Source organism: Embiotoca jacksoni, unplaced genomic scaffold (assembly GCF_022577435.1).
Source record: "Embiotoca jacksoni isolate LCO1_2020_lvr unplaced genomic scaffold, fEmbJac1.0.p SCAF_49, whole genome shotgun sequence".
Lineage (NCBI taxonomy): Eukaryota > Metazoa > Chordata > Actinopteri > Embiotocidae > Embiotoca > Embiotoca jacksoni.
In genome coordinates, this window is record NW_027185402.1 from 590,349 (window position 1) to 609,332 (window position 18,984).

Consider the following 18,984-nt stretch of genomic DNA (forward strand, 5'->3'; position numbering starts at 1 on the left):
AGACATTGATCATCAGTGTCTTTTGAGAAATATTCTGAACATTTAAACTAAACTTGGAGACAAGTTCTGAAGCTGGTTGGAGCCACCTTGAGATGTCCCAGTGTATTTGTACATCTTGCACAAGCTGGCCATTTAATTCTGAATTTTTGATTGCGGACTTTTTTTTTTTTTTAATGATCTTTTGGTGTTTACTATTTTAAGTCACAATGAGACCTTACTATTGCAACAAAACCACAGTCATTTAATGCTTCATTTCAAACTGGGACTTGAAATCAAAGTCTGTTTGTGTAACAGAACACACACAAAAGAGTTCAGTTCCTTATTCTCCCAGATTTCTGAAGAACATTGCGTTCTGCCTTTGGTGTAAGATTTACCATAACCGGACCAAATGACAACAAAACAATTTCATGTCAGTTTCAGACAGCATTGCCATTGGAAGCATTGTATCATTGTGACATTTCTGCCAAACATCCATACTCGATATTGTATTTTTATGACTCGTATATAAACAGTTCGGTCAGTGTATGGTGCTTTTGGTTTCCATTAATTAGGCTGGTTGTTTGCAATTCAAGAGAGAAATGGTCTTAAAATGAACCGTGGAAAATGTGTTGATGAATGAATCATGCATGAAATTCTTTGATGATCATTTAAAAAGCAGGTATTTGTTGCGACATCAGAAATTGAAGCCTCTTACTTTAAAAATACGTGACATATTAATCACTCAAAAGTACATTTTGCTCCCCTCATTGTTTGCAATAAGAGCCGAGACAGCAAATGACACAGAAAGTGTATAATATCAAAACTTTTAAGCTTCACTCATGATGACATTTTAACATGTGGTAATACAAACAAAATATGATTATGAATTGCAGTTTCAGAAAACATCTGAATTTATTTATCATACCCAGAGACCTGCAGTTGGGCTTACTGAGCAGTCGAAAGCCAATTCTCTTCAACCCTGATTTACTTTGGAGGTTGGAACTGGTACCCAGTTTGCTATTTTTGGCAAAGGTTTGACTTTTATTCCAAGGAATAGCTGCATTACTTTGTGAGAGAAGCTTTGAGTGGTCTGATTATGTATATCAAGCCCTGAAACAATGTGGGTATTGTAAATGAGTCCGACCAGGGCTGGTTCACTTAAAACGGATTGATTTAGAGGAAAAGGGGAAATAGAAGCACTGCTGTTAGCTGCTCTGAGCCAATCAATATTTTATGGATGATCAGTAGTGCTAAAAGGCAATTGTGTCTCAATTGCGTTAAGTATAAACACAAAGTTTATAATGTCAAGCAATGCGTAACTTTGATATAATGTTGTTATGAACAGCATAAGCGGAATTGTTCAAAAACATTACAGCAATGGCTTAAAACAACATGTTTCACTATGCTACCAATTACATAGGATTTCTTTGTGCCAAATAGCATTCAAATGACTACTGCTATGAGTATTTTGGACCAAAACCTTTCTGTGGGATGTAAAAAATCCCATGTCGTGTGAGTGATCCTGTAAAAGCAGAAAATGAATAAATTTGGAGACTTGAAAGTTTGTGCTGATGGTTTCATGCTGCTCTGACGGCTAACTTGGTACCATTCACGTCACAATGTATAACCATCAGATTAATGACGACTTTGGAGACGTTACACGAGTCATTGTATTTGAGCAGTGTATCAAGTTTAAGTGATGAAGATTACAAATAAAGATCACTGCCCTCACATGAATGACAACAATATGACAGTCTTAAATATGGGTTAAAATTGACAGGATCCTGTAGTCCTTATGTAAACGTAACTCAAAGTTGGCTGTAGCTGCTGATATTTACTGCTTTCATCCAACTTTGTACTGAGCCATGCTTGCAACTAATGAGACAGCACTGAGGCAGAGGGGAGACTTGAGTTGAATGCAACATGCTAACATCTCAACAATCAATGTTTTTACCGTGGCCATCACAGTTTATACTGTTAGCAAGATATCATAAAGTTAAGCTGAACTTCAGTTGTTACTTTTGCAGATATTTGGAAAGCTGTGGACAAATTAAGCAACATTCCCTGCTGATGGGTTACATGACGAGTTAAGAGATCCCCAAAGTTACTGGTCAGCCTGTGAGTGACATCATCGTAAGAGTTGTTTTCTAAAACACAAAAATGTACAAGATTAAATGTCAAGGGATCACCAGAGCCATTACCCATATCTGCCTGTACAAAATGTCACGACAGTTCATCCGATAGTCGTCGAGATATTTCAGTCTGGACCAAATTTGCAGACTGACCGGCTGATTGACGTTGCCATCCATCGAGAAACACTGCTAGCAGAGCTGAGAAAACGAAGCCAAACCGCACTTTTATTGATGCCTTTTAGCTCCAGTGTTGCATTATAAAGTGGTTCACTGCTGCTTACGTTCTAAAATACAAAAGCCACCAAATAACACAGCGTAAAAACACAATACACAACACCACGGGATCCATTTAGTTACGTCTGACCAAAATCTTTGTCTGACCAAACATTTGAACGAACATAAAATTCACTTTTATTTATTTCACTCGCAGACTCAAGAGCTGTTGAAAAGGTTTCAACAGATTGTTCACAGTTACTGACCCTCATCATGAAAATCCCGGCCACATTTTTTCGTGAAACCATTGTTCCATAACCGAGCTTAGGATACTGTGAGAAAACAGCAGGCCAGTACAATGTTTTTAACCAAGAATGATGTTTTGCCCTCATCACTCCATGCAGGATCCAGTTTGAGCTCTGTTGATTTCATTTATGATCAGAGGTCTGGGTCACTTTTTTTTGTCTTTAGGAAATGTTAATACATCTGAAAAGCTGTTTTGACTGGCCCTTATAGACATTAAGTTATTCTTTCATTTGTGTTTCATTAACTGAAATATTGTTGTTGGCATTCAGAAGTCTCAATGTTACCGGTAGAATGTGGGTTGTATGGCGATCTCTCCTTACTGTCGATAATCAAAATGAAAAATATTTTTGATGAATTTTGTGAGTCATGATGAGATCTGAAAATAATGTAGGGTATTTGGTCTGAACCACCAGCTCCCATGTGGGGAATGTTTTCTCAGCAGCTGTCAAAAAATATACCACCGAAATCAGGAGGATGTCGTATCGTCATAGAAAAAGATTCCTCTCAGAGGTGTCAAGTGTCATTTCAAAGTGAGCAATAATGAAGTGTCTGCCAAGTGCAGTAAACCCCCTTCTGTTTTTAAGACCTTAAAAAACAAACGTATGGAGAAAGCAGGGTTGAAGTGAACCATAGTAAAGTGAGAGTCAAACTCCACCTGTGGTTTCATACTTTAAACTGTGCCTGGACCCTTCACTGGCAGCGTCTGACACGATCCTGGAAGCTGTTCAAAAGGAGCCGAGTTTGGAGGCTGAAGCCGAGCCAAACAGTGGGATCAAATTGAGGACTTAGCATCATACAAAGAGTTGGGCAACATAATCCTGCATTTTGCACCCCAGTAACACATCTGGAATGTCATAAATCAACCAGACACTGTGTAAACGGGATTATTATTTTTATTTTGCTCTTCACGTTTTTACTTTTATTCCCTTTACTTAGAGAGGGGGTGTGTACACAAAGAGGGATGTTGTAGAGTGCAGGAGGCTTCGCAAATACAGACAGGAAAGAAATGCTAAAATATTAAGGAGAGGAGGGAGGAGGATTTTGTTGAGGCTGGGTTTGAGTACAGATATTTTATTAATAAAAATGTATCTGTATGATTGTTTTGTATTTTTAGTCTTGTGTTTTAGCTGCTGACAAGATCCCAGCCTCAGAGTAATATGTCGGAGAAATGTTGGCGTTGAATATTGAGCTGTGCAGTGTGTACAGAAACGTTCAACAACTCCATTACATAAACATAGTTATCTGAAAAATGCAGTTCTTTGATTGACTGTAGGTCAAAAGAGGTTTCAAAACGATTTACGTAATAACTCTTCAATGTATTATTGCTGCCTATCTGGATATTTTCTCCGATACAGAACCAGACAGAGAAGATTGTCACACTCTGTTCTGTTGATTTCCAAGCTTTTGATCCTGGCAGCTTCTTTAAAGGGTGACTTGCCCAATGTTCAACAGGCTTTGTTGTTCTAAAATGGGAAAAATATCATAATGAAGTTTATCATACCTGTTGCCTGTGTTGAGATCTCCCTGTTCATTTGCTTGCAAAATGTCATCAGATGACTTTTGCAGAATCCAGGCTCTACTTCAAATTACAGACTGAACTTGAAGCCTGACAATATGGGTTCTCGTGTGACCTAGATTTTTGGTTATTGACCACCAACTTAACCAAATAGTTGCAACTTTCCACTACATAGACTGTCTTGTTTTAGGACAGAACTTGCTTTCCAGCAGTGAAATTCTTCCTTGAAAGTAAAATTTCCCTTTTTAGAAAATGCCTATTAAATTGTTTGGTCACTTCATAATACTATACCCAGATATCTATCAATAGAGCTCAACTATTCTAGTATCAAAGTCATAGACTCACCCAGGTTTTGGAAAAAAACAGAACAAAATGCCAGTTAACAAGCAGTTCGAGCTGCCAAATGTAGGAAGACCCTGCAAGTAGTCCTTCAAGGTCTTCTTTTTTTTTTTAGGTGCTCCCAACAACCGTTTTTTTTAAATTTGTTTTTGTTTTTTTTCCGGGGGACTACCTGCATACAATATGACCCAGTCAATTTTTCAACACATAAAACCTGGCAAAGCGTGTAATTGTTTTATTCCTCCAGCTGAGCTTTAGCAGTATGATAGTGTTGACAGGAAAATGGCAAACAGGAAAACGCCAACTAGATAAACAAATTAAAAGCCTGGGCATCTGTGCTGAAAGGAAAGTTTGGGGGGGGGGGGAGAATTAAGAAATAGAGATGATAGCATAAAACACACTTTTGTTTATTTATGTGTCTCTCCTTCTTCCCCATCAGCTTTTGTCTAAATACTTATTAACATTGAGATTTTTATGTGTTTTCTGTCCAAATACAATATATTGCTCATCCTGATTGACTGTGAGAATACTTGAAGAATATGACATTTATACAAACAAAAAGACAATTAAATCACAGAATAAAATGTATTATATTTTTCCTTTTTGCAGGACCTCCGGGAAAGCGAGGAAGAAGAGGCCGCAACGGAGAACCTGGTATGTACATTTGTGTGTATTTGGATCATAGATCACAGTAGTCTCAATCCAGAAACGTTTAAGGAATAATTCAGTAAGACATCAGCAAATCATACTGCGCTTACAATATGTAAAAGTACACTGTATATCTTTGGAGGCCAAAATAGGTTATAGATGTGTAATTTGTGGCCTGGTGGTTTCAGTGTTCACTTGAATTGTTTGAACTTCAGTCCCCATAGAAACACCAGATTTTCACAGTAAAACTGACAGTGCAGTTTGACAAAGTAAAAGTGATGCCCAGACTTGTTGAAGCTGATGACGTCCGTGTCTAAACTTCGAGACACTCCAGTCCTGATTCCAGACATGATGTACTTATTTTCAGCTTCACTATGTATAATAACCCACGCTTGTTGGCCTCCACAAACTCAGCAACAAGTTGTCGTAATGTATTCAGCATCTCCAATCTCCCCTCCCTCCTCCCACACACTCTCTCTCCTGAGCTGACTCAATAAGTTTGGCCCAGCCGAGGCCTCGGGTATCTCGGAAAAGAACATGCCGTGCAGTGACGCTCCCACCGGCGGAAAGTGTCGCCACAAATTGAATTCACAGTGAGACCATGTACTGTACTTGGCAGAGAGCTGCATCCACACTCCGCTCACCTGATAGCAAAAGTGATAATGGGTTCTGGAGTGTGTCAGCACACTATACAGGGACAGTGCAGTAGAGCACAGCGAACGCTTTGGAACTGAAGTATTGCCCTTGTAAAAAGAAATTAGAGAGACAGGGCGAAGCACGGTCCTGAGCTTTAGTGAGAAGAGTAATAAGGGAGCGGTTTGGTTTCACAGCCTGAGAAACAAACTGTCTGTAAGGGGGGGGAAAAAACACACTGCTGGTTTCACCGCCACATCCAGACACTACTTTTTAAAGTCACAGGACATCAGATCAGATTAGGTTTGCAATTTGAAAATTATATTACTTCCTTCATTTTTTATTTTGGCAATTTAATGTACGATCCTGTTTGAGGTCATTTTCTGCATTTTGAGATGTAGATAAATGTGGTGTGGACCTCCGTGTTTCCTCTTTTTCTGATTTACGTAATACTGAATCGATCCAGTGTGCAATTTGAAATCCAGGGAAGAGTTTAAAAAAAAAAGGGGAAATCAAATGACAGACAAACAACAGTTCAATGTTCTGGTTGGCTGCCGATCTGAAAGCCAGGCTTTGTTTATTCGGTGACTAACTTTCCAATAAACATCCACCATGCCAGCTTGTTTCAAACGGCACCATTGTATGCAGACAATTTTCTTTCTGTCCTCTGTTCAACCAGAGCGAATATGGATAACGTGAATAGCTCCCTCTTGACAAATCAATTGGAAACCAGCAAACAATCATACTTACTCTTGATGTGTGGACTGGAGGTATTCAGTGGACTATTAAAGGTAGACAATAGAGAACAATTACAATGACAGGCTTTACCATTCTATATAATAGCCCAGATTACAGTACCAAGCAGGTTGTCAGAAGACAGATTTAAGCAATATACAGACCATCTTTTTATCTACATGTTCACAGCAACAGTTTTCAAGGCATTTCAAGGTTTTATAAAAGCAAAGCTTGAGAAGTTTTTGTATAGAAAATGTCATTGCTGGTATTGCCACTCGAAGTGTAATTCTTCATATTAACATTAATTATAGCTCAGTAATTTTGTATTAAATTCACAGCTGAGGTTTTTTAGCAAGCTTAAAAAGTGGAAAAGATTCAGTCTGAAACCCATAAACACTCAAGACAACGTATGCTGGCACCATGCTGCATTACTGGAATCCTCTGTCCAACTGTGTGCCATTTCATGGGAGAAAGACTGAAAAAACATTTAGGAGACATTATTTATACCACTGAAAATTTCAGTCCTTGATGGGTTCAGGCATACAGAATTCTGCACTGTAAGCCTTCTGCAAATCCAATTTCCCTCTTTTCAGTTCTCAACACTGGTGGATGTTGAAGGGAAACATATTTAATTCATGATTCACTTTAACCAAAAGTAACTAAGCCGCTGTGAGTTTCCCACAAATTCACCGTCAGGTGTTTTGCAAGTTTACTCATCTACAAAGGCAGGAGGAATCTTTCGCCCACCTCTTGGCTGCAACTGGTAGAACGAACAAATAGGAAAAAGACACCGTGATGTTTACCTATGCATCAGAAATGAATGGAATACTTCATTAGGGTCACTTGTTTGTTTACCGGTAACATATGGAAAGGAAAAGTGTGGCATGACAGTTTAGGATGAAAACAGTTTTGTGGCAGTAAAAGCCAGTCTCAGACTGTTCTTGCAGGTGGTCAATGCTGGAAAGGGTTCGAAGATTCCTCACATATTTTCCCTATGTGAATAATCAAGACTTGTTACTCAGGTACCTGCACTCACTAAAGGAGGAATTGATGCTCCAATTGAGCCGCTTCAGCGATTTCAGTGGTGCATCAGTGTCAAGTATGAGCAAATGCAGCCTTTCTCCACAATTAATCTTGTGGAAAAAAGGGATTTTGAAAGCCCAATGGAGCTTTGATGATGCTCTACAATAACTTCATTTTACAAGAATTATACTGCATAATACTGGTTTTTTTGGTTTAACATAGGCTTTCAAGATGTTATAATAGTTGAAACCGCCCAAACCTTTGAGTTGCCTGTTATGTGCTTTTCAGGAAATTGTACCCTTTTATCACATTTTGCCTTTGAGTTATCCTAATTGCTAGTTGAAAAACCTGTACTGAGCCATTCGACACAGTGGGACATGTCAAAAAAGCACGCACCGGAGCAGGTTTATTAAAACCTAAGTGGTCTACTGTAACTCAACCATCCATAAAACAATGCTACAGAAGTGCAGCCCAATGAGCCTCAAACACACGGCTCCTTGAATGCCCCAGCTGTAGGAGCGATTTGTACTGGTCATGAAGAAGAATAGTTCAAGGACATAAGACTTGTAAAGAAAAAAAAAATCATTTTTTTCAGGGTTGAAGCAGCTGGGTACCTTTTTTTTTTTTTTTTTTAATAAAAACCTAAAGACCTAAAATGATTTGCAGGGTTCTGGGGAGCCCTGCAGTGTGCTGGCACACAGTCCTTTGAGCAGCAGTAATTGGGAAAAAGACGAGTGTCACCTCACAAAAACGTGGGGGGATATTTTTTTTTAACAAGCGCGCAACCCCTTGTAGTAGTGAAATCAGAGCCACTTACAAATGTAAAATGTGATCGCCAGGTCTGGTGGCCATTGTTTGGCCAACTACATGGGAAATAGATAGGAATCTTTTGTCAGGTCTTTTGTTCCCTACTTTAGGTATAAAGATTAGTGGGGTGTTGGAGTCAAAAGAACATGTCTGTCTGTTCAGCAGATGGCAGACATGCATCTTTGTGAAATGTTTCTTTCCGAAGAGGTGGATTTTCTGTTTTAGTTATTTGTATATTTGGTTTCAGTGGAATATGGATGATCTCTGTCTGTTAGATTGCTGACTGAAAACACACTAACCATGTATTTTCTTTCCTCTCTCTTCCAGGACCTCCTGTAAGTATGCCTGCTTCACGTCTTCTTCTGTGATAGCCACATGAAGGTAAAAACAACCTAGCAACAGTACAAGATGCTGCAGTATAGGGTATACAATTAGAGACTGTGACACATGTAATTGCATACAAGGTGAGTCAGTCCAGCGAGTATGTATGCGAGCTGTATATGCACTGTTAGAAGTCACAAGCAATTTACATGAAAGAAGAAAAACTGTCAGAATGATACAAGGTCACATGAAAGAAGCTCTTACATTTTTGGAAATTACCTCCTCCACTTTCTTCCTTTGAGTAGGACAAGAAGATCGATAAGCACTCTCATGTCTGTTTGCTAAATTTACCTTGAGTCTTATTGTCTGTGGGATGTTGCCAGGCAACCAGTGCAGAGACTCCAGGGAGTCAAGAAATAGTCGTGGGCATAACCCTTCATTTTTTATATCGATTAAAAAAAAAATCAGGTATAACATTTGTTCGAGTGTTGGATGTTGGTGGGGAGCTGTTTCACTCCGTTTTCAGTCTTTGTACTGAGTTGCACTTATCAGCTGCTCACTGTAACTTCAAGCTCTCATATTTAACACTTTGTGTTTTATTGCCATTCTTGATATTGAAATGAAGATAGTTTTGTGCTTTTAAGTACCAAAAACCCTTTCAGTATTGTATCTCCTCTCTGTAACTTCTCTCTGGAGCTCTCCCAACAACAGGCTGCTTTGTGTCTTTAAGGTGCGTTGATATCAGTGACCCTCTTTATTTGATTGTCTGATTCTGATTTTTCCATGTAGCACAGAGACATGTTTTATAATCAAAAATAAATCTGAATGTGACCTTTTAAAAAATTTTGCTCTGAAATTTTGCTCTCAATTTTTCTAATCTAATTTATGGCAAGCAATTTGGGAGTGCTTTCCCCAAAATGCCTCACTAGACTTTAAGACTAATGCAATAAAAATAGAACAGTGAATAAGTCAACAGTGGAAAAACCAAACAAACATGCAAAATATACAATTTTATTTTTCCCATTGATGTAAAAGACTCAGTATGGCAGAAATCTCAGTTGCACCACATTGTCCGAATGTATTATTAAAATAATCTCTTCATCACTGCCTCCCTCTAATATGGACCCTTGTCTCTGTCATCTGGCCAGTCTGGTTTGTAATATTCTTGCTACCAGCGTCCATCCCTGCCAGCTCCCTGAACCCGGAGAGATTATCTCACCTCATTACACTGCTGGGTGATCACAGATTCACTCCTTTTAACAGATGGAAAACTTCAGTTTCCCTGAAGATGAAGAGAAACACATACATACATACATAAGCTTCAGGGCTTGTGACAGTTTGCTGTATAACCGGGTCAAGCTGGCACTGTGTGTGTGTACATGTGTGTGTGTGTGTGTGTGTGTGTGTGTGTGCTAGTTTTTTGTTTTTATAGTCCAGAGGCAAGTGTGATTGAACAGGTATAATAGCGTGTGCCGACTGAGCTGTAAAAGTCGTAAGTTAATCCTCTGAGCCTTCTCAGACACTCGCTCCTGGGGTTCTGGGACATAAGTAAGTACAGGTGGTCTTGCTCTCAGTCTCTCTCGTCAGCCCTTACATCTGACAAATAAAATCATACTGTGTGATGTCTCAGGAGTGGACTGAACTTCAAGAAGTGTGTCTGAAATGTTTAGGAGAAGTTGGACTTGCCAGTAAATGTATGGGATACCTGTTTTTAAGTACTTGTGGCATTGGTCCTTTGGGTGAGACGTAGTAAATCCAACACATAAGTACCTGACAATGTTCCAGTTGTGGTCAGCAGGTCACCCTCTGATGATGTCATTATTGGTCGCACAAAGTTGCTGGAAATGTTTGTAGGGGTCCTACTTTTAACTTTGCACAGAACGCCAGAGACTATAATTTACAGCGTCGAACAAATGAACTGTCTGGGTGCCTGATCGTATTTTTAAAAAACAGGCAAGTCTTAAAAAAATGCAGTGATCGAACAGTGACTCAGCCAATGCTCACCAAATCTGTTTCTGAAATAAAACATCCCATGCCAGTTTTTAAAGAAGAGACAGTACGGAGTGATCTCATGGTTTTTCATTTGGTGTGCCCACCCAGGGGATGGCAGGGAACAACATCACTATGAATATTCAGCAGCCCCCTCTATAAGTCTGGGAACTCTGCGTGAATTGTACACAGCCCTCTGAGCCAAACACACCAACCCCTGCAGAAGTCATCAAAGATCTCAAGTGACTTATTCGTTTCTCAGCCGCTGATGACGGGACAGGGACCTGTGGTTGCACAGACAGAGAAGATAATAAGTCTCCTCAATCAAAACTCATCAGGAGGGATCCTCATTGGCGTCTCGTGATTGTCTTTTAGACTTGGAAAAGGGATTTACTTTGTTTTGATTTCCCTTCTTTTTCGTCTGCTCGAGCGTTTGTCAATTTTGCATCACAAAGTCACTTGTCTAGCCATGTTTTGTTGGATATCTCTTGTTCTCCACACATTGGAAAAATATGAATGGAGACGTGTTACAGATATGGGTTGAGGTGAGCAGTTACATGAAGAGTATTTTGCCTCTCCTTCCCACTGAAACTGTAGGAATTATTATTTTTTTTTACTGCGCATAAAGGTTTGTTAAGTCTTTGAAATGACAGCTGAGGCAAAATTATCATGTCTTCGCGACTTTAAAAAAAAAAAAAAATTGTATCTTCCTTTCTCATCTTTCTGCAACTCTGAGGGTAGTTCATGTCAAAACATCAACCTCAAGCACCCTCCACTGTGTGCGCACACCATTTAGCACCAATCAAGCATAAAACACCGTCCCTGAAGCTGCACTCGAGTACCCACCAACACCACGGTACTTTTGTAGTGCAGACTGAATGCCATACTAAATTAAAATTATACAGACGGAGAGAGAAACTCGCTTGCTTTGAAATCTGGTCAGAAGGAAGGGGAAATATTTTGAAATGATACAATGCTGGAAATATCAAACCCACCTCAGCCCACAAAGCATGTCTCTGCACCACACTGGAATCTTGTGCCAAGCCAGTTATACAGTGCAGCAGAGGAGGCCTTGCGAGAGTTCATTCATCCTAGCAGAGGTAACTAACTGTTTGTTTCAGTATCTGTAGTTTCCACCTCCCTGCTTCATCAGCTGACACTCCAGCAATGCAGGTTGAGTGTGATCTGTCACAGCGTATGAATTATGCAGCTGGGATTAGAGGCAATGTGGGGGTGAAGCAGAGGAGCCCAGGCGCCTTCAATCCACATCTGATATGCACTGAAGCTCCACACCTGTTAATAAAACATATTCCAGCTGGACTTTGATCATGTCTGCCCTGCAGAAGAGAAGGTGGCAGTTTGGTTAAATTGAACCTCAAGCTTAAGTTTGAAGGAGGCCCTGCATGTTTGCAAGTTGTGTTCATTTACACTTTTTTGCTACGTTGCAAAGTTGAAATTGTTGGAACAGGAAAAGCCCATTAACAGACACAACATGAGAGAAGAGCACACACACACACACACACACACACAGGCTTTGGCACTGAAGAAGCCGAGAGCTGAATGTGAATCTATTTGACATGACAGCGTTTACATGGCCTCATAAGGGCAGCGGTGCCTGAAGAAGCCGACTGGCACTGGATGTGACAATATTAAGAGTTTGACCTTTTAGATGTCAGTCCTCTGCTCACGCCGTGCCCATCAGCAGCACTTGTTTGTCAGCAAATGATGATAGGCAGCAGTCGGGCCAACCCTGAGGTTTCCACACCGGGATTTGGAGCAGTCAGCAGTGTACCTTGGCTGGATGAGCAGGCTGAATACTCACAGGGAAAAGTGACTGTCACTACCTTAGCGTGGTAGGAGAATTGGCACAGCAGGAAAGTGATGCTCGCAGCTTTAAGAAAAAAACTTGACAGCTTTGTGATTGAAAGGAATTTTCCTCCAGCACACATCACATGATGAGAAATGTAGAGCAGCCAGTATGTGGTTCTAATCGAATCAGCAGAAGAAGTGAAAGGAATACTTTTCCAACTGGAACATTGTCCGTTATTCAACATTTCATATCCACGACAAGAATTCTGTGGGTCAGAAAATCTGCTTACGTATTGCTCGGGGAAACATTTGGCTTCGATGTTTGGCTTTTTATGCCTACAATTTGTGTTCAAGCTGTTTAAATGTCTCCCTCCTCAGGAATGATGAGACCCTCCCCAGCACAGAATCCCCTCCATGTTTGATTTTCATCTTGCACTTACACAACACACACACACACAAACGGCCAGTTGCACTATCAGTTTCAGTTTCCTCAGTTCACAGAGTCCCTGCTCCCACAAGAACATCCAACACATAACAACAAGCAGACACACACACACACTCACAAACACATACACACATTAAAGTCATTTTATGTCGGGCTAATTGTGATACACTGTGGATATGGGAACCAGATGCCATTCCCAAGTCAGTTTTCCAGTGTGGTTTTCCTATCCCTGCCTAACCTCTGTGTCCAGATTCCCCCGACGAGCACCAGCCACTTGTGGTCATCCATTCCTGCCCATTCTGCTCTTGATTACTCACATCCCTGTCCTCCATTTGTTTTCCCGCCTTGAAGAAAAGTTCCCCTGTGGCCCACGGTAATATGATTGAAGGTCCCCATGCAGAACTAACAGATGGAGGTGTACATTTCGATATGTTTTCACTGGATATTTTTCACTGTGCTGCAGATTTATGCAAACTGAGGACTGTTGATTTCAATACAAATGGTGCACACAGCAAGCTCTTAGCTGCAAATGGTTAAGTGTGCATTTTGCCATGGCCTCAATAGTATTTCCACTATTGAAATGGTGAATTTGATTGTATTTGTGTTTCCAAATGGGATATTTGCTGGGCAGAGAGCAAATATGAAATATTGTGGCAGCATGAATGCAACATTATTTTCCTTCCATGTCCAAAAATAATCACTTCTAAAACACGTCGTTACTCGTACATGGTAGTCTTTGAAGGAGGAGTTCAGCAGTGGGAATAATGCCTTTTCGCTTGCTGGCTGAGAGCTAGAAGAGAAAATGTATAGTATTGTCATGTACAGTATGTACGGTAAATCTGAAGCTACAGCGACAATTTGTGGCATTCCTGGACTATCTGTGCTGGATTATTTATTTAGTTTTCGTACCGATTAAACAAGCAAAATGTAACGTGTTAACTAGTGAGCTTTAGTTGTGCTGGAAGACAGGTCTTGTTGCCTTATGACAGCCAGGATTGCTGTACCAGCTATATCGACAGCTAATTCTCTGCTGGCTGTAGTTAGCCTACTGCAAAAGTAGAGTGACATCAATCTTCTCTTCTTCCCAAAATGTTGAATTATTCCTTTAAATCAGCCAGGTTAAACTGGATTCCAATTTTTGTGAGACCAAAGACCTCTTATTTTCACTGTATGACAAACATGATGCGTCACTTTGCTGTGTGAAGTGTGTCAGTCAGGTCTTAGTCCTTTCAAACACTTTACTTTGGCTGTCTTCCCACTCGGTGGTGAGCAGCACTCCTCACCTGCCCCCTCTTCACTTAGTCATTCCCTGTCAACACTTGGTGCCTGGAGGATTGCTTCGCTTAGCTTCCTGTGTACACACATGTTTATTAATATTGTGTAGTTGTGTGAGAGTGCCATATGCCTGTAAAGAAGAGGTTGTAAAAGCGGTAGTTGTTGGCCTGCGCTCTCAGAGATGCCAGTGCTCCAGGCCAGGGTGAGATGATTGGATCCATGTGGCCGGCCGGCAACTGCTGCCAGGCCTGTTGGCCCGGCTTCTACAGAGAGGATATGAGCTCGGTTTGATGGATTGATTCGCTGGACCTCGATAAGTTTAACAGGTCACTGTGATGAAAACTAATACATCTGAGTCCAGACAGAGGTTACATGCAGATCCCCCGCTGCTGACTTTTTGCATCATGTTGGATTATGTAGATCGCTTCACGAGATTGTACAAGCAGCTCGCAGCCAAACCCACAAGAATGATTTCACTCATGTCAACAACAGCTATAGCTGTGGCCGTGTGCCAGCTCCTCGCCTTGTGTTGCACAGTGAGGCGAGCACTGTCAAGCTTTCATCCATCAGGCTTTAAGTAAATTATAGGAGAGTAGGAATGTGAAGAATGGATATTCAGTGTCTTGACTTCTATGCAAGACAATTTGAAATCAGGCTGATAAAAGTGAGGTGCTTTTCAGCTTGTGGGTTGGAGTGTGTACTGCCTGAACAGTGACAGGTCAAACAATCTATGTTTATTGAAAATTAATTATTTTGCAAACATCAATGAAAATAGCCAATTTGTGTGTTTAATCAGTCACTGAATTAATGGTCTTTATTCCAGACCGGGCCCACATTTATAATGATAAAGTATATCCAAACACCAAAATTGCAGATATTAAAGATAAGACATACGACACATACATAGACTATTATAAAAATCTATTCGGGCTAAATATTAGTAGTGACAACGTATTAATTTGAAATCAGAAAAAGATTTCTATCATTTTTAAAAGTCTCATATTTTATAAATTCAGATTTTTCTTTCTTTCTTTTTTTAATTATTATAAACAGTTGTATGAGTTCTATAAATACTGTGAAAGTCTGAAAGAGCTCAGTCCATGGACAAATTCCCTCAGCCTGTATGAAACAACTGTGCTGTTTGGGCTTCCATAAGTTTGTGATGTCACAAACTCATGCTCATATCAAATGTCTTCTCTCAGTCCACAATCCACAGTCCATTCCTTTATGTGGAAGAAAACACAGAGCAGTCAATTAGTTGTGGAGCTGGCAAACGACAAGACCGAAAATAACCCATGGTTGACCTGGGCGTGCATGACTCAGGAAAGAGTCAGCCAATCGGAGGAGAGGGTCATTCATAGCAATGTGACACAAGACAGCCTGTTGTAAAACTATAGAGATGTTTTTTGGTACACCAGAAAAGTATATATTATGTGACCTATTAGTCATATTACTACCACGTGAACAATTTCTTCGGAATGAGAAAAAACAGGTTGCCTAAATAATAAATTAGGGATCAGTAAATCTCTGTGAAGGTAACATAAGGTCAAAATAATTGATGAACCATACAAACACTTCTGAACAGTTCTGTACAATTGAGGTCAGATGAACACAAAACATAAGAAAAAGTTGTGCAATATATTTACTTTTTAGTAATTGCCTTTGCATGTGGCACATGAAGTGTACCTCAGCACCAGGATTATTTTATTGAACATCATTTACTCTTTGCTTGCAATATGAAATGAAGTCAGTTACATTGTCATATTTGAATGACAATGTTCTCCATGGTGCTTGTGGGTTTGGCCCCAGTTCACTTTGCCTTTTTATATTTCCCTGCAGACCTTTCCATATTTCTCCCCCGCTCTGTTTTAAAAGGTGACAGGGGTTTCCTCTTTTTTTTTTTTTCACAGCAAGAGCTCATTCAGGCCTTTGCAGGAGACAGTGGTCATGGTTTGGCTCAGAATGAGAAGCTCAAAAAAAAGCTTAATCCTGATCCAGTGGTCCACCATAAACTCAAGAATATCATGCACATGTTCATGCACATGTTCTGTTACAAATCATCTCATGATGGAAGTTTGACATGAATTTGCCCAGCATTAAGCAGCAGAAGATGTGAGGCTTACCATCAATGTTATATGTCATTTTCAATAAGTGGATTGAGTGTGTCAGCTTTGGGGCAACTGCATCCAGCTCATATAAGGACATCTTGATATTTGTGAAGTCACACAAGAGGTATTCTTGGAAATAATTGCTACAACTCCGACAGTAAGAGTCAAATTCTGTACACCAAAGCACAACAAATACTGTATGAAATGCAAACATGTTTACAGCAACAATATTCTTAGTTCCTGCAGAAAAGGAAAAAAAGGGATAGTTCAACATTTTAGATAACAGGCTAATTCACGCCTGTCAAGAGGTGATCAAATAGTCTTGAGACTGTTTCTGGTACACACCAACAAAACACAGCACAGTGACATGCATGGAGCATTGGGAAGCTATAACTTTCATGAGTAAATATTCCAGGTTACGTCACTTGATCAGCATCAGCACCTGAGTTACATGCGTTGTTGTGGCAACTGGTATGTGTGCATTTGCGATTTGAACACGTTACTGAAACTTGAGCAGAGAGCACACATTAAATTGTGTGTCTAATGTTTGGTGAAAAGAAAGAAGCCACATGGAGTAAAATTTGGTGAGTAGGGCAGGCGAGGAGCAACAATTGTGTTGTTCCACACGTAAAACTCGCGCAACTCGGCCCAATGTCATTAGGGAAAACCAAATTGTCTTCTCTGAAATTATCATTAACCTCAGACGCCTCAGAACATCACAGCAGAAGTCAATATTAAAAGTCTGACCTTGTGGGACAAATTCACGATGCACAAACCCGCGAATGTCAAAGAAAACCCACCTGGTTTCATTCTTTAACTCGTGTACCTTCATTGGTCTTGGACAGTCACGTTCTGCCCCTCTTGAAAAGTGACTGCCACTCGGAACACCTCGCACATTGATCCATTGACACAGGATTTCTGATGCATTCAGTGTGACACAAAATTTGATGCGTGCTCTCTGCTCAAGTCCATAGTGAAATCGCAAATGCACACATACAAGTGGTCATAACAACGTGTATCACAGGTGCTGATGTAGATCAAGAGACGTAACTTAAAATACTTACTCATAAAGGTCAATGTTTTCCCGTGCTCTGTGTATAAGCAGTCTCATAACTTTTTGATGTTTCCTAATATGATTGCAAGCTTCGCCTAAAAACAGGAAATAGGAGTTAAGACTGTGCTCAGAGATGATAAACAATTCCAACATGGCCCTCCAAAAAACACGATCTGTACTTCAGAACACATTGAACGATTTCTTTGCAAAACAGAAGTAATTTGAAAGGTGTTGAAGTCACTGTAGAGGATTAATCATGTTCACCAAAGTAATTGCTGATGCACACTGAGTAAGTTTGATCAAACAGAAGCAGCCTGATGACCCATGGAGCATCTGCTGGAGTGCTGCCTGAAACAGAGCCAGAGCAGAAGCTGTAAAAAGATGTGAAAAGTACACACAGGTGCTGATTACAAAACTTCCTCCTTGGGGCAGACTGAAACCACAAAGCTGCAGAGACGGCTTGACAAATAGACACCTGCAATTCTACTGTAGTACAGTTGGCTCATTTGAAATAGTCTTCGCAGGAGAGCTGTTTAATAGTCTCTTTAAAAGACCCTCACTGCACTTGCTTGAACCTTTTTGGAAATGCTCCAGCGGGCGCTGTCTCTCCAAGTGATGTGCAAATGATGGGCCGTATAATGAGCAGGTGCACACTGTGGAGCAAAATCATTTCCACATGCTTGATGACCAGATGGAAGAGTAAAATGAACAAAGTGTATGGGTAAGATACTGTTAGGTGTGTCAAAAGTTGACGACCACTTCCAAATACAATCTACCAGTAAATGCTACGAAGTGGTGTCACTAGGTGTTTGTTTTTTTTATTTGATTGATAAAGTTTTGATCATCAAAAGATGCCGTTTAAAAACATGATAAAGCTTGAACGCTTGATCCCAATTCAGTTAATTTTGTAAAATTAGAAGTTATAATTTGAATGAAAATTATGTCAAACTGAGTCAGCTGTAACACCTGAACCAACAACTGTGACCCCATTTTCTTCACGTAATCGCTCGCAAACAAATATTAAAATTCTTCTTTGCTCCATTATAGAAGTCCAACATGGATTTGATGAGATTTCATTATGTTTCTGCACTTATCGTGAAACATTCTGGATTTATTGAAGTGCTACATCATATAATAGAGTTTTCATTTTATTTTACACAAGCTGTGGAGCCCAGTCATTTAGCCTTGTAAATTGGTGTGCCAACTGCATTTTTCAGTGCCAAACATAATATTTTAAGCAGGCTTGTGTTCAAAAAAGAAAAAAAAAGAAGCTATATTTATATAGTTCTTTGTTGCAGCCGTTTAACAGCCCAGCCTCCTGTTGTCCAAATGCAATTTCCCCTCACAACACAAAAGCTTTCACTGATTTCCTTTAGCTCCCTTCCATTTTGGGGAACACACTGGAAACCTATTGAGCCTCTCTGGAACTCCTCTCCATCATTATAAATGTGAAAGTCAGGTTTGATTCCAAAATGTTGCCCCTGTTATTCCTCCCTCGGGAACCGCAATCGGAAACATTGTAATAATTGCGCATTTTATGTTTACAAGTGTGTTGTGTTTGTTTGTACGGCTGGTGTGGTGGTACGTGTGTGTATTAAAGCTGTGTTTCCCATCGGCTTGTGTCTGGGCATGTTGAAGTGAGCACACTTGCT

The 18,984-nt window shown here is 40.1% G+C and overlaps 1 protein-coding gene across 1 annotated transcript in view; it reads left to right on the top strand.

Annotated features, from left to right (window-relative positions):
- LOC138210923 (collagen alpha-1(XXV) chain) overlaps positions 1-18,984 on the top strand; it is a 148,740-nt gene that overhangs the window by 76,034 nt on the left and 53,722 nt on the right. The window contains exons 3-4 of the mRNA XM_069170359.1: positions 5,095-5,139; positions 8,659-8,666. Coding sequence (XP_069026460.1) covers positions 5,095-5,139; positions 8,659-8,666 — 53 coding nt within the window. The remainder of the gene's footprint in view (positions 1-5,094; positions 5,140-8,658; positions 8,667-18,984) is intronic.